The sequence below is a fragment of the Tupaia chinensis genome, unplaced genomic scaffold, assembly GCF_000334495.1.
Source record: "Tupaia chinensis unplaced genomic scaffold, TupChi_1.0 Scaffold139785_1, whole genome shotgun sequence".
Lineage (NCBI taxonomy): Eukaryota > Metazoa > Chordata > Mammalia > Scandentia > Tupaiidae > Tupaia > Tupaia belangeri.
Genome location: NW_006199665.1, coordinates 56013 through 78219, shown reverse-complemented (window position 1 = coordinate 78219; position 22207 = coordinate 56013). Strand labels below are relative to the sequence as shown.

The 22207-nt window shown below is 42.8% G+C and overlaps 2 protein-coding genes across 2 annotated transcripts in view; both read left to right on the top strand.

Annotated features, from left to right (window-relative positions):
- Positions 1-2400: 2400 nt before the first annotated feature.
- LOC114004736 (zinc finger protein 709-like) lies at positions 2401-20199 on the top strand. Its single transcript, XM_027765874.1, is given in 7 exon segments — positions 2401-2531; positions 15160-15286; positions 15481-15541; positions 17206-18923; positions 18926-19015; positions 19018-19087; positions 19089-20199. Coding segments are annotated over 7 exon segments (2196 nt in total). The 5' UTR covers positions 2401-2528; the 3' UTR covers positions 19216-20199.
- The window catches only part of LOC102502471 (zinc finger protein 709-like), an 8885-nt gene continuing 6532 nt past the window's right edge, over positions 19855-22207 (top strand). Inside the window, exon 1 of the mRNA XM_014593160.1 lies at positions 19855-19903. Coding sequence (XP_014448646.1) covers positions 19855-19903 — 49 coding nt within the window. The remainder of the gene's footprint in view (positions 19904-22207) is intronic.

Genomic DNA, 22207 nt, shown 5'->3' with positions numbered 1-22207 from the left:
GGATGGCCACATCACAATCCCTTCTCCTCCATTCTCCTCTTGGGATCTTGGGCATGTATGCACACGTGCCCAGTGTGAGTTTTAAGCCATCGGGTCCAGGACTCGAACTGCGGTCAACTACGTGGGAGTCCAGTGACATAACCATTACACTAACTGCTGGTCCCCGATCTTGAATTTTGAGGCAGATGCATAGACACAGTGTGGACACTTGTTTGCAGCCCAGTTTCTTGATACTGAATTCTGCCAATCAAAAGAGTGTACTCAAAACCACCACCAATTACCAGAGTTATTTTGTTTTGTTTTGATTTTTAAATATTTTTGCTGAAGGATGCATACATTTGCTAGCGACAGAGACAGACAGTGAGAGGGAAATGTGAGAAATCAAATGCCTTCCTGACTCCTGGGGGATGACCACACCACAATCCCTTTTCCTCCATTCATCTCAGGATTTTGGACGTGTACATCCACATAACCAGTTTGATATTTCAAGTCACCAAGTCTGGGACTTGAACCACAGTTGGACATGTCAGAGTGTTGTGCTGTATCAACCACAGTCCCTGCTGGACTGAAGTTCTGTTTTTTTGTTTTTTTTTTTGGAGAGATTTTCACTGTAGGGCGCGTGCGCTCGCCAGACAGACAGAGAGAGACATAGAGACAGAAAGCGAGAAATCACCCCCCAGGGAGGATGGTCACGCCGCAATCCCTTCTCCTCCATTCTCCTCTCGGGATCTTGGGCACGCACGCACACGCGCCCGGCGTGAGTTTTAAGCCACCAGGTCCGGGACGCGAACCGCGGTCGACTACGTGGGAGTCCAGCGACATAGCCATTACGCTAACTGCTGGTTCCCTGAAGTTCTGTTTTTAAGTTTTAGCTTGCCACAGATTCCTACAAAAGCTTCACATCAAGGGTTAATCTATGATCTCCATTTTATTGTAAGTCTTAATTTGTGTAACAGGCAACCAGTTCAGACTGTCATGGTTTGGAGTATTCCATGGCTCTCTTAATTTTGGAATTAATTGATGTGATAAGTAATTTGTACAGGAAAAATCTCATCCATAGTGGTAATGATTATGTTCTTTATTCAGCTTAGACAGTACACTGGTGCCTTCAAAAACCATCATGTGAGAGTTCATTTCTCTTAAGTATTGCACAGTGACTCAATACCTTTGTGGGAGAACAGTCACCTCCCTCTTATGAAGACATGTTTCCTGTTATAGCTTAATATAGTTTCTGAATGTCTTTTAATTAGTTTATTTATTTTGGAGAGATTTTTTTTGCTACAGGGTGCATGTACTTGCCAGAAAGCAAGAAATCTCTCCCTCTCACCCCCGGGGGAATGGCCTCAATGCAATCCCTTCTCCTTCATTCTCCTCTCTGGATTTTGGGCATGCACGAATGCACGCTAGGTGTGAATTTAAAGCCACTGGTTCCAGGACTCAAACTACAGTAGGCTATGTGGGAGTCCAGCGACGTAACCATTATGTCATGTGCTGGTCTCTTTGAATGCATTTAAAATTTTGTTCCAACCAGATGTTGGCGTAATGGCTACATCACTGGATTCCCCTGTAGTCGACTGTGGTTTGAGTCCTGGACCTGGTGGCTTAAACTCATGCCGGGCTCGTGTACATGCATGCCCAAGATCCCGAGAGGAGAACAGAGAAGGGATGTGGCATGGCCATGCCCCCTGGGGGTTGATTTCTCACTTTCTGTCTGTCTTTCTGGCGAGCGCACATGCCCTATAGCAAAAACCTCTCTTAAAATTTTTTTAAAAAATCATCCAGCAGACTGACACATTGGCACCCATTATTTGGGGCAACTTGGATTTTCTGTTGTTTGGATTATAATTTTATCCCTGGCCCTAATACCATGTTTGCTTTGTTTTATTGGACCTTCTTTTTATAGATTGTTTCTGAAAATTATTAGACTGTCAGATAAGGTGTGAGGAGAACTTGGCCATATGGGTGTTATCCTTACCTCAAAGTTCATGACCCTTGGAGATCACGTGTCCTTCATCCTGTTCCAGTGTGGCATGGTTTGGACGCCCCTACTGCTGTGAGGCCAGAGGATCATACCACTGGCCACAGGATCTGGAATCCCCGAGCTCACTGTGATCCCCACTTCCAGGAAGAAAACACAGCAAGGTCCCATTGGGTGCAGAAAGACGCTAGTGTCTTTGGAAATCCAGGCGCGGGTTCTGCTCAAAAACAAATAACCTCCCGGGACAGCCAGCCCGGGCTAAGGAGTTGTCATTTCGATGCAGTCCTGCATGTCTCTGGGTGCATCTGCCGTCATTTAAGCGTCAGGGGGCGGAGCTCGAAGCCTTGCCAATCAGGGACCGAGAGGCGGGCCCTGCGAGCTTGTCAGCGAAGTCTCGCGAGTCTTTACGTCAGCTGCCGGGCTGGGCGTGTGGCTCTCTCCTGACCCGTGTGGTGACTCCGTGTTCGCTGCTGCTCGGCGCCTCTGAGGCGTGCACAGACCGTGGGAGGGAACCGTAGGAGGGACGCGGGGCCACCCTGGACGCTGGGAAATGGTGAGTGTGCGGAGACGGGGAGCAGGGGCGCTGGGAGCTGCCGGAACCGGCTGTGGCGGACCAGGACCTCTCTGGCGAGTGCACACACCATAACAGAAAAACCTCTCAAAAAATAGAAATAAAGATAAAATAAATGTTAAAAAAAAATCATTTGTTTAGGGCAAGCAGGTGTCATGGTGGCTAAGTCACTGGACTCCCACTCCCAGTTCACTCTCCACCAGCCCGGAGCAGGGGTTGGGCCGCAGTGGGACCCCCGGGCTTCCTGTCCCGTGCCTGCGTGGGCACATGGTCTCCGGGCGAGACAGGACGGACATTAGGATATTCCGACTCAGTATGGGGTTCCTATGCAGAGAGGGGCTGTGATCCAGTCCTCCCTTCTCCCCACGGGTCACCCGTTTTCTCCGAGTGTTTCAACATGGGGGAGGTGGGGTTGCAAGGCCTCAGCCCTTTTCCCCAGCCCAGCCCTGAGGAGAAAGGATTGCTTTGTGAATTTGGGAGAAGTGGCGATGTTTACCTTTTAAAATCTATTTCTGTCTCTCCCCTCCAGCACACACGTCTCAAGGGGGGGGCGGGGCTAAGAAATTGTTTTTAGAGTTTGCTGTGTGCATTTATAATGAATTTAAATCCATTTTGTTTTTGAAGCTTATGTATTTATTTCCAGAGAGAGAAAGACAGGGACCCACCCCCACGTCATTCCTGCACGCAGTTTGGATCAGTGGCTCCTTCTCTTGTTCTGGTAGACCTTAGGATACAGTCCTGGGTCCTTACCATGTGGTTACAGCATTAGCCAGCAGCATCCCTACTGCCTGTCCTTGGGCTCCCAGGCCTAAATCCACTTTGAACTAGCAATGTAAGCTGACTCAGGAGTACTGCAGGTGTCTTAGATTATTGCCAAGTATTCCCTCGTTCATTTTCATCTTGGTGTCAATTCATGTTAACCTGTTAGGAGCTAATGCCACCCAATACATTGTTCATGTTGTTATTCTGAATGAATATTTATTAGATTGGCTAAGAAGACAGGTTTATCTGGTGATGCACCAGTAATATACTGCTCACTCAACCAATCTGGATTTTTCTAGAATACCGCATATTTTTGTTCTGGGTTATACTGTAACAGGAGGAGTTCATCATCAAAATCCTTTCTGGTGAATGGCAGAGTAGGGAGTTTGCAGTATGAACACATGTTGACTGTGCCTCTCCCTTTCATTCTGCCTTTTGCTGTCTCTGCCTTTCACTGTTGTGAAAGAAAGACTTTTTTTTTTGTTTTTTTTTGACTTTTTTCATAGGGCATGTTAGCTCACTGGAGCAAGACAGGAAAATGAAAAATCATCCTTCGGGTATATGGCCATGCTGCAATAACTTCTCCATTCTTCTCCTGGGATTTTAAGCATGCAAACACACATGTCTGGTGTGATTTTCAGGCCACTATGTCCAGGACTCAAAGCTGTGCCTGGGCCACGTGGGAGTTCATTATACTTAACCACCATGCCACCTGCTTGCCCTAAACAAAATAATTTTGGGAGAGATTTTCACTGTAGGGCGCGTGCACTCACCAGACAGACAGAGAGAGACATAGAGACAGAAAGCGAGAAATCACCCCCCAGGGGGGATAGTCACGCCGCAATCCCTTCTCCTCCATTCTCCTCTCGGGATCTTGAGCACGCACGCACACGCGCCCGGCGTGAGGTTTAAGCCACCGGGTCCGGGACACGAACCGCGGCCGACTACGTGGGAGTCCAGCGACATAGCCATTACGCTAACTGCTGGTTCCCAACAAAATAATTTTTTACATTTATTTTATTTTCTATTTTTTGAGAGGTTTTTCTATTATAGTGTGTGTACTCGCCAGAGAGAGAGAGACAGGGAGAGGGAAAGTGATAAATCGATCCTGAGGGTGTGGCCACGCCACAGTCACATCTCCTCCATTCTCTTACTGGGATCTCAGACACTCATGCACATGCACCTGGCATGAGTTTTAAGCCTCTGGGTTTGGGACTCAAACCATGGCTGACTATGTGGGAGTCCAGCCACATAACCATTACGACATCTGTTTGTCCCAAACCCATGTTAATGTACATAATGTGGGTAAACATTTAGTTTTTTAGGGTCCGATGCATATTGAAGGAGAACTGGACCTACATAAGTAGTGTGGAAAGTCTTTACCTTGTCCTTGTACTTTCGAGAACATAAAATAGCTCCTACAGGTGAGAAATCTTGAAGACTGTGGAAAAGCTTTTTCTACTACACAAACTTTCTATCATACAAGACAATATATAGTTAAGAGAGCTATTTTTACTGTAAAGTATGTGAAAAAATCATCCAGCTTAAAAAACAGAGACTGAGGCCAGCAGGTAGAACAGTGTTTAAGGTGCCAGACTACTATAAGGCTCATCACTATTTGAGTCCTGAACTCAACAGATTATTACACAGTGACACAGGTGTGTGGGTGTGCTGCTGGCCCAGTATATTTTTCTTTTAAGAGAGAGATCTGTTGCTATAGGGCACATGTGCTTGATGGAGAGACAGAAAGTGAGAAATCACCCTCTGGGTGGTGCCAATGCCACAATACTCTGTCCTCTACTCTCCTGGGCATTTGGGCATGCACACACATGCACCTGGCGTGAGTTTAAGTTGCCAGGTCCAGGACTTGAACCATGGTTGACTACATAGGACTCCAGTGACATAACCATCTTGCCATCCTCTGGTCCCTCCATGTGTATTTTTAAAAATCCTTTGGACTAGCAGATGCCATAGTGTTGACATGGCTGACCACAGTTAAGAGTCCCAGACCCAGTGGCTTGAAAATCACACTGGGCACATTTGGCTGCATTCCAAAAATCTTGAGAGAAGAAAGGAGAATAAGGAACTGTAGCATGGACATCCACCCTAAGGGTTGATTTCTCACTTTCCCTTTCATTGTGTTTCTCTCTGTCTCTCTTTCTCTCTCGCTCCAGTTTGGGACTGGAACCAAGGTTAACCATGTGGGAGTACAACGACTTCATCACCACGCCACCTGCGGGCCCCTGTCTGTATACCTTTAAAGCCATACATGTCATGACATACTTGAAAACTAGAACTCAAGCTAAGACATAGGATATTATGGGCCATTTAGGCAGGACTGGAATGGTAGTTGGAACATTGGTTATTTCTCTGTGAGTGACGTCACTCTGTAGGAAATGAACTTGCAGTAGAAGTGGACAGTAGCCTATGGTTGGTTTAGCCTGCCTTTCCTTGTGGAGAAAAGCACCTCAGAGCTATAATAAAGGCATTCAGGACCCCAGTAATTTCAGAAATCTGTACCCAAGGTTAACCCTCTGCTACATAAGCATGTTATTGTAGGAAGAACAGCTCTTACCTTTCACCATATTTGCCCAGGAGTAAATTAAATGAAATGTTCAACTTGACAAAAGACTCAAGGGAGCTGGTGCTGTGGCCTAACTGAAAGCATGTGCATAGTAAAAAGTGAAGGTCTTGGGTTTGAGCCCTAGCAGTGCTTTGGTTGTTGAAAGTGGCGTATCATTGGGACCAGCAGATGGCCTAAAGGTTGTGTCACTGGACTCCCAAGTAGTTGACCATGATTTGAGTCTGGACCAAGGGACTTAACCCATGCCAGGTTCATGTGTGCGCATACTCAAAATACTGAGAGGAGAATGGAGGAAAAGGGATTGCAACGTGGCCATCCCCCTTAGGGGTGATTTCTTGCTTTCTTTCTGTCTGTCTCTCTGGCAAGCACATGATCCTATACCAAAAATCTCTCCAAAAAAAATAAAAGACTTAAGGATGTAAACTTCTTATGCAAAAAAGTTTTATTTAGGCCAGCAGTGGTGGAGTCTGAAGTCAGAGAAACTTTAGTGTCCCTGTCTCCACACCCAGAGAATGCATTATGTCTTTATATGGAAGGGGTGGTAGGGTAGATTCAATAGAATGGCAGGTGGTTTGTTCAGGATATTTGGCATCTTTACTTTATCAGCCCATCTGTGGGCATAGGCTTAACCATTTTTGTGATTTTGTTTGCCAATGATGGATGGTCCTGTCAAAAGGCAGCGCTTATAACCATTTTCTTTAAAGGCTATGTAGGGATTGCTATAACAAAGTACCAGTAGCTTTTTTTTCTTTTTTTTTTTTTTATGATTTTTGTTGAGGCTGGCAGGTGGCATTGTGGTTAAGGGCGCTGGACTTCCACATGGCTAACTGCGGTTCAAGTCCCAGACCTGGCAGCTTGCTTTCCCACTCTCCTTGTCTTTCTCTGTCTCACTCTCCCTTTCTGGTCAAATTAAACAAATAAATAATTAAAGTTAAAACAAAATAATTCTTAAAAAGAATATTTTTGTCATAGGGCTTGATTTTTTTTTTTTTTTTTTGTCAGGGTAGGGGGAGAGGTTTTTGCTATAGGGCGCATGCACACAGACAGAGACAGAAAGCGAGAAATCACCCCCAGGAGGGTGGTCAAGCCACAGTCCCTTCTCCTCCATTCTCCTCTTGGGATCTTGGGCACCCATGCACACGCGCCAGGCATGAGTTTTAAGCCACCGGTTCCAGGATGCGAACTGCAGTTGACTACATAGGAATCCAGCGACATAGCCATTACGCTAACTGCTGGCATAGTGGTTAAGGGAGCCGGACTCCCACATGGCCGACCACAGTTTGAGTCCTGGACCTGGAAGCTTGCTTCTCACTTTCCCTCTCTCTCTCTCATTCACTCTGTCCCTCTCTAAATAAAGGTAAAAATTCATTTTTAAAGGATTATTTATTTAATTTTATTTATTCATTCATTCAATTTAATTTGACCAGAGAGAGACACACACAGAGAAGGAAAGTGAGAAAGCAAGCTACCAGGTCCCAGACACAAACCATGGCCAGCAATGTGGGAGTGTCTAGCACCTTATCCACCATGCCACTTGCTAACCCCAATAAAATAATCCTTTAAAAAAAGTAAAACATGCCATCCTACTCCCCCTGCATTTGTGATTTTAAATATATAATTGTTGAATTTATTTTCAATATTATCTTCATTTCCTATAGGGTACATGTGCTAGGGGGTCGGTGGAAAGAAAGAGAAATCACCCTTCAGGGTGGGGGGGATAGCCATGTCATCATCGATTTTCCTCCATCTCTCAGAATTTAGGGCACACCTGCACACATGACAAGCATGTTTTTCAATCCCCCAGGTCTGTGGTTCAAACTATGCGGTTGACCATGTGGAATTCAGCTGCCTCAACAGCAGCTCTACCAGCTGGTCCTACATTTGTGATTTTTGCCTTTAAAATGACCCAGCAGTCTGTGACATATTGGCACTCATTATTTGGGGCACTTTGGAGTTTCTGTTGTCCGGATTATAATCTTATCCTTGGCCCAGATATAGTGTTTATTTTACTTGCTTTGCTTGGCCTTCTTTTTATAGGTTGTTGTGGCTGAAAATGAACAGACTGTCAGATAAGATGTGAGAAGAACTTGGCCATGCAGGCGTGATGCTTATCAAAATTCATGATCCCTGGAGGATATGTGTCTCTTCGTCCTGTTCCAATGTGGCCTGTCCTGGGTGCCCCTTCTGCTGTGAGGCTAGAGGATCGCCCCATTGGACACAGAATCTGGAATTCCCTGAGCCCACTGTGATCCCCATATCCAGGAGGAAAAACAAGCAATGACCTATTGAGTGTAGGAGGACTCTGGAGTGTCTGCTCAGGAAACCTAGGAGCAGGTTCTGCTGAAATGTAAATATCTTCCCCGGGCAGCCAGGTCCAAGAGCAGGACTGAAGCCGGCCAGCCCAGGGCTGGGACCAAGAGGCAGTAGTCATTCCTACATAGTCCTGCAAGTTCTGGGTACTTCTGCTGTCATTCCAGCATCAGGGGACGGGGGTCTGAAGTGGTGCGAATCAGGGACTGAAGGGGAAGCTCCGCGAACTGCTGTCTGATAGGAGGAGGCGATGTTAAACTCTCTCGAGGTCTTGATTCCTGCTACAGGCGGGGCGAGGGAAGGTTCTTCTGACTGGAGTGGAGCCCACAAATTCTCTACTGCTCCTCCCTGCTTCTGTGGCATGAACAGAGCATGGGAGGCAACCGTACGAAAGACGGAGGGCATTCTGGATACTGAGAAATAGTGAGTGTGCGGTGCTGGGATTCCGAGACGGGAAGCAGGCAGCCGTGGGAACCAGCCGGAACCAGCCGGAACCAGCTGTGGCGAAACAGGGCTTCCCAGTCCACTCCCCCTTTTGCAACCCCAAGGCTCTCACCTGCATAGCTCTGTCCTCGATCCCCTTGGGTTGATGAAGGGCTGGGGAGGCAGCTGTACCACCGGACTTCCTGTCCCATCCCTGCACAGCTTCCTGATCCCCTGAGAGGCCCCGAGCCCTGTCTGAACATCTTGGCACTGGCAGCATGTGTTCCCGGGTTGATGGGGGGGTGGGGTGGGGACATGACGGTCACTAGGGTGTCCCGTCTCAGTACATAGTTCTCCTGCAGGAAGGGCCTGTGGTCTGTGTGGCCCCCAGTGGGCCGGCCTTTTCACCTGTTTTCCTCAGTGTTGAGCTTTCCGATATGTGAGGGGCGGGATCTCAAGGCCTCAGCCCGTTTTCCCAGTCAGTCAAGATCACTGGCTTCCCTTGCTTGTTCAGGTAGACCTTGGGATAAATTCCTGGGTCCTTCCCATATGACTTCAGCATTAGCCAGCAGCATTCGTACTGCCTGCCCATTGGCTGCCAGGCCTAAATCCACTTTCAAATAACGTACATTAGCTGACTCAGGAGTACTGCAAGTCTCTTAGATCTTTCCTAAATACTCTCTCATCCATTTTAATTTTGGTTTCAATTCATGTTAGCCTGTCAGGAGCTAATGCCACCTAATATATGGTTCATGTTATTCTGAATGAACATTTACTAGATGGTCTAAGAAGAGAAGCAAGTCCAGCTGGTGGTGCACCAGTAACACACTGCTCAACAAATATGTATTTAATTTTAAAATGGCATATTTGGTTCAGGATTGTACTGTAATTAATACAAGGTATCCATGCCTTTTGGTCATGAGAAAAATACATTTTCTTTAAGGTTTTTGCCATAAGGTGGGTGAACTCATTCAAGAGAGACAATGGGGGAAATTGAGTAATCAGTAGTGTTGCCACAGTAGAATGACTTCTCAGTTCTCCTCCTAAGATTTTACGTATGCAAGCACGTGTGCCTTGTGTAATTTTCAGACCACCACGTCCAGGATGCAAACTACACTCAGCCATGTGGAAACATAGCACCTTAACCACCATGCCACTTGCTTGCCCTGAATGAAATAATTTTTTGTTTTTTAAAAGAATTATTCAAGTCCCGGACCTGGTGGCTTGCTTTCTCACTCCCTCCATCCTCTGTGTCTCTCTCTGGTCAAGTTAAAATAAATGAATGAGTAAATTAAATTAAATTTTAAAAAAGTTAAAAAAAAAAAAAAAGATTTACTTTGGGCCAGCAGATGACATAGCAGTTATGTCACTGAACTCCCACTTGACTGACAGGGGTTTGAGTCCTAGACCTGGTAGCCTGAAACTCATGCTGGATGTTAGTATGTTTGTGCCCAAGATACTAGGATGAGAATGGAGGAGAAGGGATTAAGGCATGTCAGCCCCGCCGGGGAAGGGTGATTTCTCATTTTCTCTTTCACTGTCTCTGGCTCTCTCTCCAATGAGCACATGTACCCTACATCAAGACCTCTACACAGAAAAAAAGAATAACTTATTTATTTATTTATTTAGTATTTGCGATAGAGCATGTATATTCACCAGATAGAGAAAGGGAGAAAGCAGTCCACCATGTCCCAGACTTGAACCATTGTTGGCCATGGGAGAAGTCCAGTGCTTTAACCACTGAGCCACTTGTTGGCCCAAAATAATTTTTAAAAAGTTAAAATGCAAAAGAATAAGAAAAGCTTTATGGAAAAGAGACTTCCTTGTCAGATCTTCACAGAGCTCATAGACACTGTGAAACAGAACTAGAATAAGTTGTAAATAAGACCTACCTTAATCTATCTGAAGCAAGCGACTAGGTTCCTACACTATGAACTAGGACTTGTGTCTTTAAACTGCCAGTGTGTATGAGGAGGTCGAACAAGCACAAGGAAAACCTCCAGAAGACTTTTCCACTATTTTTCATTTGCCGTATTTGACTTCACATTGCATAGAAAAAGCAAAACCATGGGACCAGCAGGTGTTGTAATGGTTACATAGCTAGACTCCCACGTAGTCAACTACGATTCAAATCCCAGACCCAGTGGCTTAACATTCATTACAGCCCTGTGTGTGTGCATGCCCAAAATCCTGAGAGAGGAATATAGGAGAAGGGTTTGCAGTGTAGTCATCCCCTCAGGGAGTGATAGCTTGCTTACTTTCTCTCTTGTTTCACTCTGTCTCTCCAGAGAGCACAAGTGCCCTATAGCAAATCTCTCTCTCAAAAAACAAACAAGGGGGGGGGGAACCAGTATTTGGCATAATGGCTATGTTGCTAGACTCCCATGTAGTTGACCCTATATGAGTCCTGGACTTGGTGGCTTAAACTCATGCCAAGCATGTGTGCGTGCGTGCCCAAGATCCCAAGAGGAGAATGGAGAAGGGATTGTCAGTGTGGCCATCCCCCTGGGGTGGGGGGGAGAAGTGTGATTTCTTGCTTTCTGTCTGTCTCTTTGTCTTTTTGGCAAGTGCATGTGCCCTGTAGCATAAACCTCTTCAAGAAACCAAACAAACAAGGGGACCAACAAGTGGCATGGTGGTTAAGGCACTGGACACTCCCACGTGGCTGCGCGTGGTTCAATACCTGGTGGCTTGCTTTCTCACTTTTTCTCTCTCTCTTCTCTGGTCAAATTTAAAAAAAAAAGAATGAATAAATAAAATTAAATGAATTATTCTTAGAAAAAATAAAATCAAACAAACCAAACCAAAAAAACAGGGGCCAGCAGGTGGCATGGTGTTCAGGAGTGCTGAAGTAACTCCCCCATGACCTACCACGATTTGAGTCCTGGACCTGTTGGCTTACTTTCTTACTTTCTCTCAGTCTGTTCCTCTCTGATCAAATTTAAAATAATGGATAAATAAAGTTAAAATAATTATTTTTAAAAAGCAATAAATTAAAAAATCTTGCTTTTTAGGTATTTTATAATACCTTTATAGGGTGGCCATGATGGAAGCATAGGTGACCTTGAAGAAGTAGATAGGGCTAAAGGGTATGCTGTCAGGCTGATAAGATTTTTCTTAACTGCCTCCTGGCTATGACTCAAGACTTATCTGAAAGGAGAATCTTAAAGTCAGTGGAAGATAAGAGTACCTGGAACCCACTGTAGGGCTGCTTTTAGGCAGGAGAAGTTTAGATGGAAAAGAAAATAACTTGGAATGCTCAATTCAAACCAGAGTAAGAACAAACAAACAAAATTTACAAGCAGAACAGTTACAATGGTGGTTTTCTGGGTGTTTGACAAAGTTGTTTCTAAACATTCTGGTTTGTTTCTGTGGACATTCAATGATTAGAGAAGCTGACGGCCATGTTACTAACCTCCCTTCCATTGGACTCTTCATTGTCTTTCAGTAATGTAAGCGATTACCATTTTGTCTTTTTCCAAGAACAAATGCAAAATAAATTCTCTTGAGAGAGATTGCCTGGGTATAATATCTGGAAAAGTACAAGAAATAGCAGTAGAGTGTGTCACTGAACCCTCTTCACACATGTGCATAAGCATGTTGTTGCTAAGGTCCTGAACACTTGCTGTTCTCTAATTGATCAATTATTGCTCTTATTGTTGCAGGGAAAACAGAGGGACTAAAATGCAGCATTCCTGAGAGATAGGAACACTTCATTGTTACCACCAGCAGGCAGGAGGAGTTAACACTCTGAAGCTCCTGCCCCCTGTGAGGGTTAAATGCAGTTTTTTATCTGGGAGTGAAGTGGGAGCTCCAGCAGGCTAAGGGTATCATATCAAGAAGAAGCTAAGTTTACTTTAGAGAAGAAAGGGTTAGATAAGCAGAATGTCTGTCTTCTCAGGTGGCTTTTATCATTTCATAGGGGGAGAGGCAGTGAATTTGCAGAGCCTGGAGAGTGTCAGCAGCTGTTGGCTTTAGACTATTGTGAGTTCTGGATGTCTCCACATTGTGAAGTGTAGTGGTCAGGAGAGGCCTGGCACAGACAGGCTTCAGTATGGCTGCCCACATCATTATGGCCAGTGTGACATACCTACTTCATTCGTTTTTTCTCTACACACTAATTTTTCTCTCCACTTTTTTTTTTTTGGAGAGGTGTTTTTTTGGGTTTTTTTTTTTTTTTTTTTGTTTTGCTATAGGGCGCGTGCACTCACCAGACAGACAGAGAGACAGAAAGCGAGAAATCACCCCCCAGGGGGGATGGCCACACTGCAATCCCTTCTCCTCCATTCTCCTCTTGGGATCTTGGGCACTCACGCACACGTGCCCGGCGTGAGTTTAAGCCACCGGGTCCAGGGCTCGAACCGTGGTCGACTACATGGGAGTCCAGCGACATAGCCATTATGCTAACTGCTTGTCCCTTTTCTCTCTGCTTCTGAGAGAAATTTTTGCTATAGGCTGTATGTGTTCATTGGAGAGACAAAGACAGAAAGCAAGAAATCACCCCTCGGGGATGTCCACACTGCAATCCTTTCTCTCCCATTATCCTCTTGGGGTTTTGGGCATGCATGCACATGTGCCCAGTGCACTTTTTTTTTTAACTTTTTAAAAATTATTTAATCTTGTTTATTCATTAATTTATTTTAATTTGACCAGAGTAAGACAGAGAGAGAGGGAAAGTGAGAAAGCAAGTCATCAGGTCCAGGACTCGAACCATGGTCAGCCATATTAGAGTGTCCAGCGCCCTAACTACCAAACCACCTGTTGGTCCCAGCCCAGCACAAGTTTTAGTCGCTGGGTCCGGGACTTGAACAGCAGTCAACTGTGTGGAAGTTCAGTGCAGTAACTGAAATGCCATCTTCTGGTCCCAGCACACTATTTTTCTCTTATTTTGAATATGCAAATCTTACTTCATTTATGTTTTATCTCCCTAAATGTTCATACCTTTGAATTTGCCCATCCTGTTTTTCATAGCTTACTTTTTTTTTCATACTAGATTTTCCTGACTCTTGTGTGAAAAATGTATTTACAGGTGGCTCTCAAAATGTCCTTTTTTTTTTTTTCAAGATTTAAAAAAAATTTGGGGGGACCAGCAGTTAGTGTAATGACTATGTCACACTGAACTTCCGTGTAGCCAACAGTAGTTTGAATTCCAGACCCAGTGACTTAAACTCATGCCGGGTGCATGTGCATGCGTGCCCAAGATCCTGAGAGGAAGATGGAGAAGGGATTGCAGCGTGGCCATCTTCCCTGGGGGGCGCGATTTCTTGCTTTCAGTCTCTGTCTTTCTGGCGAGCACACGTACCCTGTAGCAAAAAAAAAACAAAAACAAAAACAAAAAAACTTTCCAAAAAAAAGATTTTTTTTTAATTTTAAGTTTTTTTGGATGATATGTGCAGTCCCCAAGGGGGACAGATAGAGAAAAGGAGAGTGACAGAGAGATATCCCCCCCAGGGACGATGGCATGCCTCATTCTCTTTTTTTCATTTTTCTTGGCACACATACATGTGCTTCTGGCATGATGGTCACACTGCTGATTCCAGGAATCTTTTTTTTTTTTTTTTTTTTGCAGAGGTTTTTGCCATAGGGTGCGTATGGTTGCCAGAAAGACAAAGACAGAGATAGAAAGTGAGAAATCACCCTCCAGGGGGAGGCCACGCCTCAATCCCCTCTCCTCCATTCTCTTGGGATCTTAGGTACACAATGCACACAACGCACCGGGCATGAGTTTAAGCCACCGAGTCTGGGACTTGAACCACGGTTGACTACATGGAAGTTCAGCAACATAGCCATTATTCTAACTGCTGGTCCCACAGGAATCTAATCACACAACTGCCTGTTATCCAGTGCCTTAACTTGTATATCACCTACTACCCCCAAATGTTTGTATTTCAGTGTACAAGAAATGAAACACATTTTGTAACTGTCAGCAGTCTCAGGAACATGATGGTATCCTTCTCTAGATAGTAGGACATTGGTATCACAGGTATTATGTAGTCTGCCACACAGAGAGACATTTGGGTTGATCCTAGTAACACATCTTAACTTTGTTTCTGATAAGATGGATGTTTGTATTTTACTGATATTTAACAGAATATATGTTTTCCATCATTTTAATTACATTTAGATTTTTACCACAGGGAATGTGTGTTTGTCAGAAACAGTGACTAGGAGAGAGGAAACATGAGAAATCAGTCCCAAGAGGGCATGACCACACCTCTGTCCCTTCTCCAGTCACCTCTGGGAACAAACATGCATACCAGCCTGTTTTTGAAGCACTTGGTTCAGGACTCATACCACACTTGGCCATATGGAGTGCACCACAATAACCAGCACAATACCTGGTTGGCTCTAATTTTAGCATTGTAATTGCTATGTGGGAGAAAATAATTGTAAACAGAGATGAAGAATTCTTACGACCAAATTATTGAATGAATGACATCTGTAGTAACATGTGAACTTCTGAAGCAAGTGTGGATTCCCAGTGCTTTTAGTCTCAGCCTTTTCCTTCTACACATATGTGGGATGTTGCAGGACTCAGTGGTCTTTGAGGATGTGGTTGTGAACTTTACCAAGGAAGAATGGGCTTTGCTGGATCCTTCACAGAAGAAACTCTACAGAGATGTGATGTGGGAAACCATCAAGAACCTGGAGTATATTGGTAAGGATGATAGCATTCCTTCACTAAGTTAAACACAAGTGTTTTCTAATCATCATTGCCTTTCCAAAATTTTCCAGCAAGGAAAAAGGAATATTTTGTGATAAATCAGACAATGTCATAGTTTATCTTGACCCTAGAATCTAGTTTTTAAAAATACCATTATAATTCACAATGTTTCTGGGTGTATATTTTAGGGAGAAAATTGGGAGACCAGAATATTGAAGACCAGTATCAAAATACCTGGAAAAATCAAAGGTAATTTACACTCACAAGACAAAGAAATATCCCTTGAAAGCTTGTCATAAAATTTTAAACAGACATAGGAAACAATTTCAGCATATTTATCTCTACAGATCTTTCTCCAAAAATAACCACTTAAGTATGACATAGACTTTTGGGGCTTGCTTAATAGTTTATTTGGAAACAGCATTAAGAAAATGAATATGGAAGAAGCCAGTGGCATGCTGTTAAATTGGCTGGATTCTACTTGCTTGAGTTGGTGGTTTCAGTCTGAGACCGGGTGTATATAATTGCATGATCAAACTCCCGAGAGAATGTGATATAAGGGATTGTTTATGACCATTCACCTGGTGAGTGATTTTTTTCACTTTCCCTCTTAATGTTTGTTTTCAGAGAAAGGCGTACCATGTAGTAAATGTAGTTGGGACCCCTTGTAGAATATACAAAAAATATACTTGCTTGTTTGAATAATTTAGTGCCTAAACCTTATAGGTTGATAGATAAAGTCATAAAATATGTTTAGTCCTTTTTATTTCTTTTTGCTTTATATGCATTCGCCAGAGAGAGTAAGAAGGACAGTGAGAAGTCATTTCCTAAGGGGATATACCCCCTTGAAATGTGTTAGGGAACAGCAGAAATGCCATGCTTCTAGAATACCTTGAATTTATGAACTCCGAATAAATGCCTGCACAGAAAATGGCAAAAACACCTAACATCTTAACTTCCTACTTGAAAACGAAGGAGTTCAGTTAGCTTTAATGTGTGATTAGGTGAAATACATGTCCTCTTGCCTTCCTGGTTAAAAACAACAGAAGGTCATTAGATGAGTGTAAGATCAGAAAAATGTGGTCAAGTTCTATGATGTGCTATCTACCCTCTGGCAATATTTAGTCATATACTCCTTATCGATACTGAAACCACCCTGTTCCGGGATTTACCCTTACCTTTCTTTCTTTCTTTCTTTCTTTCTTTTTTTTTTTTTTTTTTTGAGAGATTTTCGCTATAGGGCATGTGCATTCACCAGACAGACAGAGAGAGACATAGAGACCGAAAGCGAGAAATCACCCCCCAGGGGAGATGGTCACGCCACACTCCCTTCTCCTCCATTCTCCTCTCGGGATCTTGGGCACGCATGCACACGCGCCCGGCGTGAGTTTTAAGCCACTGGGTCCGGGACACAAACCACGGTCGACTACGTGGGAGTCCAGTGACATAGCCATTACGCTAACTGCTGGTTCCCAACCCTTACCTTTCTAATACTCTAATAAGCATCTTTCTCTAAAATTAACTTTTCTTCTTCTTTTGCCCCAGTAAAAATTAAGGATGAGAGAACATCATCAGACATATTTCTGCTATGGCCTATGCTGCTCGCTCTCGACTCAGAACTCTGTGTCTCAAGCAGTGCTTCTGTTTGTGCTTCAGGTGTCTCTCTGTTGGATAGCAGAGTCATAGCAATCATGTCTTTTCCAATTTTTTTCTCAGGATTTTGGGCACACACACACATGAGCACAGCATGATTTTCCAGCCTTCTGGGCTAGCACTCAAATAGTGCAGCTGACTATGTTGAGAATCTAGTGCCTTTACCTCCATGCCACCCACAGACCCCATTTAGTACTTATTATTAAATACACATGTACTAATACATAAATCTCTAGTAATTTGCTTTTTATTCTTTACAGAAGTTATGTGATAGAAAGACTATATGAAAGAAAACAAAGAAGCCCATGTGGAGAACCCATCAGTCATATTACAGCTAACTACCTAGATGAGCAACTTCCTACTGCACTTAAACCATGTGAAAGCAGTGAGTGTGGAGAAGACTTGGTTCACTCATCTCTTAATAGGCCTATCAGAGGTCACAGAGGACAGAAACCTTATGACTGTAAGGAATACCTAAAAAAACCACATAACCATCAGCAAAATGTAAAAACCTTCATTTCCAATGACACTGTGGAAGGAGTCATGAGATCACAAAGTTTAGTTGGATCTTATAAATCTGAGATATGTTGTAAAACTTTTGATGATCCCAATTTATTTGGATTACATGAAAAAACACACAATAGAGAGAAACCCTATGAGTGTCTCCCAGGTGCAGAAGGCTTTACTTCTTTCAGTTCTGTTCAAAACCATGAAAGAACTCACACGGGAGAGAAACTGTACAAGTGCAATGTATGTGGAAAAGCCTATGCTGATCTTAGTTCTGATCCAAAGGATGAAAATACTAACACTGGAAAGAAACACTATGAGTGTCTCCAATGTGGGAAAGGCTTTATTTCTCCTAGTTCTACTGGAAACTATGAAAGAACTAACACTGGAAAGAAACCCTATGAATGTAAACAATGTGGGAAAGCCTTTAATTGTCCCAGTTCTCTTCAAAGACATGAAAGAATTCACATTGGAGTGAAACCCTACGAATGTAAGGAATGTGGGAACACTTTTAAATGTCCCAGTTTTGTTCGAAGACATGAAAGAATTCACACAGGAGAAAAGCCCTATGAGTGTAAAGAATGTGGGAAAGCCTTTAGTTATTCCGGTTCTCTTCGACAACATGAAAGAATTCACACTGGAGTGAAACCCTATGAATGTAAGGAATGTGGAAAAGCCTTTAGTTGTCCCAGTTCCTTTCGTATTCACGAAAGAATACACACAGGAGAGAAACCCTATGAGTGTAAAGAATGTGGGAAAGTCTTTAGTTGTCCATGTTCCTTTCGAATTCATAAAAGAACTCACACAGGAGAGAAACCCTATGAATGTAAGGAATGTGGGAAAGCCTTTCGTTGTTCTGGTGCTCTTCGAAAACATGAAAGAATTCACACTGGAGTGAAACCCTATGCTTGTAAGGAGTGTGGGAAAGCCTTCAGTTGTCCCAGTTCCTTTCGTATTCATGAAAGAAGTCATACAGGAGAGAAACCCTATGAATGTAAAGAATGTGGAAAAGCCTTTAGTTGTCCACGTTCCTTTCGTATTCATGAAAGAAGTCATACTGGAGAGAGACCCTATGAATGTAAGGAATGTGGGAAAGCCTTTAGTTGTTGTAGTTCCTTTAGAAGACATGAAAGAACACACAGAGAGAAACCCTATGAATGTAAGGAATGTGGGAAAGCCTTTAGCTGTCCCAGTTCCTTTCGTATTCATGAAAGAACTCACACAGGAGAGAAACCCTATGAATGTACGGAATGTGGGAAAGCATTTAGTTACTGTAGTTCCTTTCGAAGACATGAAAGAATGCACAGAGGAGAGAAACCCCATGAACGAAAGAAATGTGGGAAAGTCTTTATTTCTAGTACTTTTCGTCTCCATAAAAGGGCTCACAATGGAGAGAAACCATATGAATATAAGGAATGTGGGAAAACCCTTAAATGTCCCAGTTCTGTTCAGACACCTGAAAGAATTAACAATGAATGAAACCATATGAATGTAAAGAATGTGGGAAAGATTTTGACTGTCTTAGTTCCTTTCATCTCCATATAAAATGTCACGCAGGAGTGAAATCTATGCATGTAAAGAATGTGGGAAAGCCTTTAGTTTTTCCATTTCCTTTCATGTTCATGAAAGAACTCACTGGAGAGAAACACTATAAATGTAAGGAATGGGGGAAATCATTTAGTTGTCCTAGTTCTGTTCAAAGACATGAAAGAACTCACACAGGAGAGGAATCATATAATTGTAAGAAATGTGGGGAACTTTAGTCAATCCAATTGTCTTCATTTCTATTAAAGGATTCACACAGGAGAAAAATAGTAATGTAAGCAGTATGAAAGAGCCTTCTCTCATTCATCGTTCTTAGGGAAATATGAAAAAAGGCTCCAATGCTATCAATGTAAGTAATGTGTCAAAGCCACCTCTCATTCTACTTTCTTTCATAATTATGGAAAAACTTACACTGGAGAGAAACCCATTAATGTAAGCAGTGTGGGAAAACCTCTCAACCTGGTCACAGTGAAAGACTTGTACAAACAGTGGAGAGGAATTGTCCTAGTGTGGAAAATGTGGAAAAAGCCTTCTCAATGGATAGTTTTCAAAAACATCATAAATGCTTACAGGAGAGACACCAAAGAAATATATGCAATGTGAGAAAGTCTTTCTACTTGAACAAGCTCAAATAAATGGAAAAACTCACACAAGAGAGAAAGCCTGTGAATGTAAGCAATGTGGGAAAGCCTCTTTTCAAAGGTATAAAAGAATTTAGAGGAGAAAAAAAACATAGATGAATGAAACATGGGAAAATATTCCCTTATGTCTCAGATTTTCGGACACATGGTAAAGCTCATGGGGGATGGGTTGTGTAAATGTTACATACGGGAGAAAGCCTTAGTTTTGTTCAAATCATGAAAGAACTCACACTGGAGAGAACCCATGTTAATATGTATGCTACAGGTAAGCTTTTAGTTTTCTATGGTTCTTTTAAGTATATGAGAGTATGTATACTGGAGGAAACTTGTATCTGTGTTAAGTAATGAGGAAAGTCTTCAGATTGTCCATGTACTTTCAAGTACATGAATTAAAGAGCTATTGGTGATAAAGCTTGAAGATGGAAAAGCTTTCACTATCACAAACTTTCTAGCATGCAAGACAACATATACTGAAAAGAGCTCTTATTATTCTAAAGATTATTTTATTTAACTTTATTTATTTACTTATTTGAATTTGACCAGAGAGGGACACAGAGAGAGAGAGAGAGAGAAAGAGAGAGCGAGAGCGAGCAAGCTCTGGCAGCTGGTACTAGAACCATGGTTGGCCATGTATTAGTCCAGTTCCCTTAACCAGCATGCCACCTACTTGCCCCAAGACCTCTTATTATTATAAAATGTATGAAAAAATTAATAAGCCTAAAACCAGAGACTAAGGCCAGCAGGAGGCGCAGTGGTTAAGGCACTGTACTCCTACATTGCTTACATCAGTTCTAGTCCCAGACGAGGCACCTTAATAACCATGCAGGGCCCTGGTGTGTGTATGTGCCCAAAATCCTGACAGGAGAATGGAGGAGAAGGTACTGTGGCATGACCATCCCTTCCTTGTGTAGTGATTTCTCATTTTCCCCTCCCTTTGTCTGTGACAACCATATGTGCCTAATGGGGAAAATCTTAAAAGTTAATTAATTAATTAATTAAAAAGTCTACTGTGTACTCTACTGGTTATTAATGTCAGCCTCTACATGGCTGAGTGGCATATGAATCTCAGGTGAAGCTGCTAGGAAAACACTGGATATATATGACCAAAATCATGAGGAGATGGAAAGAGAATTGAGATATGACCAGGTACCATGAGGGATTTTTATACTACAGATTTGACCACATGGAAAACACCTACTGCAGAGACCCTTCTTTTAATTTTTTTTTTTTTTTGTACAGAAGTTTTCTTGCTATAGGGTGCACACACTCACTGGAGAGACACAGACAGACAGACGGAAAGCAAGAAATCATCCCCCAGCTGGCATGGCCATGCCACAATCCTTTCTCCTCTCAGGATTTTAAGCTCTCACACACATATGCCTGTTGTGTGTTTAAAGCTGCCAGTTCCAGGACTCAAACCACAGCAGAATATCTGGGAGTCCAGTATTATAACCATTATGCCATCTGCTATTCCCACAAACATCCATTATTAATGTAAAGGTCTGGTATTCAGCCACACTGCCTTTTTGCCCTTTACCTTTTTCTAACAATAATAATAATAATAAAGCTACCTTTTTTTTTCAGCACAGAAGTTCATTCTATTTTCTTTCTAGTAGAAAGATGCTATCCTTTATAAGTGTGTGAAATACATCATACTGTCTCATATAAATTATTTTTGTATTTTGCTCCTTGCTTATTGTTCTTATATCCGTCTGTTACTTTGGTAATTGAATCTGAATTAAGATGGAAGACCTGTGATTGAATAATAAAATCTAATCTAGAGTTTTATTGGGTTTCTGAATTTTGCTTTGTTAGTGTTGATCATGACATTTGGAAGGCAGAATTGAAGATGGCATTTATCCTGGATTTTGAGGCAGATCCCTGAGACCATGTGGGACCTTGTTTGCAGCCCATTTTCTTTGTACTCAAGTCTGTCAATTGAGTGTACTCAAAAACACTGCCAGTGACTAGCATTCTGTTTTTTGTTTTTTAATACTTTTGCCCAAGGATGTGTGTGTTTGCTTAAGAGACAGTGAGAGGGAAATTTGAAAAAAACATGCACCACTCAGCCCCTGCGGAATGGCCAGACCACAATGCCTTTTCCTCCATTAATCTCTCGGGATTTGGGGCATATATGCCCACATGACTGGTTTGATATTTCAAGCCACCAAGTCTGAGACTTGAACTGCAGTTGGCCTTGTCAGAGTCCTGTGTTGTAACCACCACACTCCCTGCTGGTCCCAAGTTCTGTTTTTATGTTTTAGCTTGCCACAGATTTCTACAAAAGCTTCACATCAAGGATTCATCTGTAGTCTCCATTTTATTGCAAATCTTAATTTGTGTAACAGGGAACCAGTTCAGACTGTCATGGTGTGGAGTGTTCCATGGCTCCCTTAGTCTTAAAATGAATTGATGTGATGGGACCAGCAGGTCAGGTGGTGGTTAAGGCGACTGGACTTTCACATGACTCACCATGGTTTGAGACCTGGATCTGGCAGTTTGCTCTCTCACTTTATAAAGTTAATAAAAATAATTCTTTTTTTTTTTTTTTTTTGGGGGTTTTTTTTTA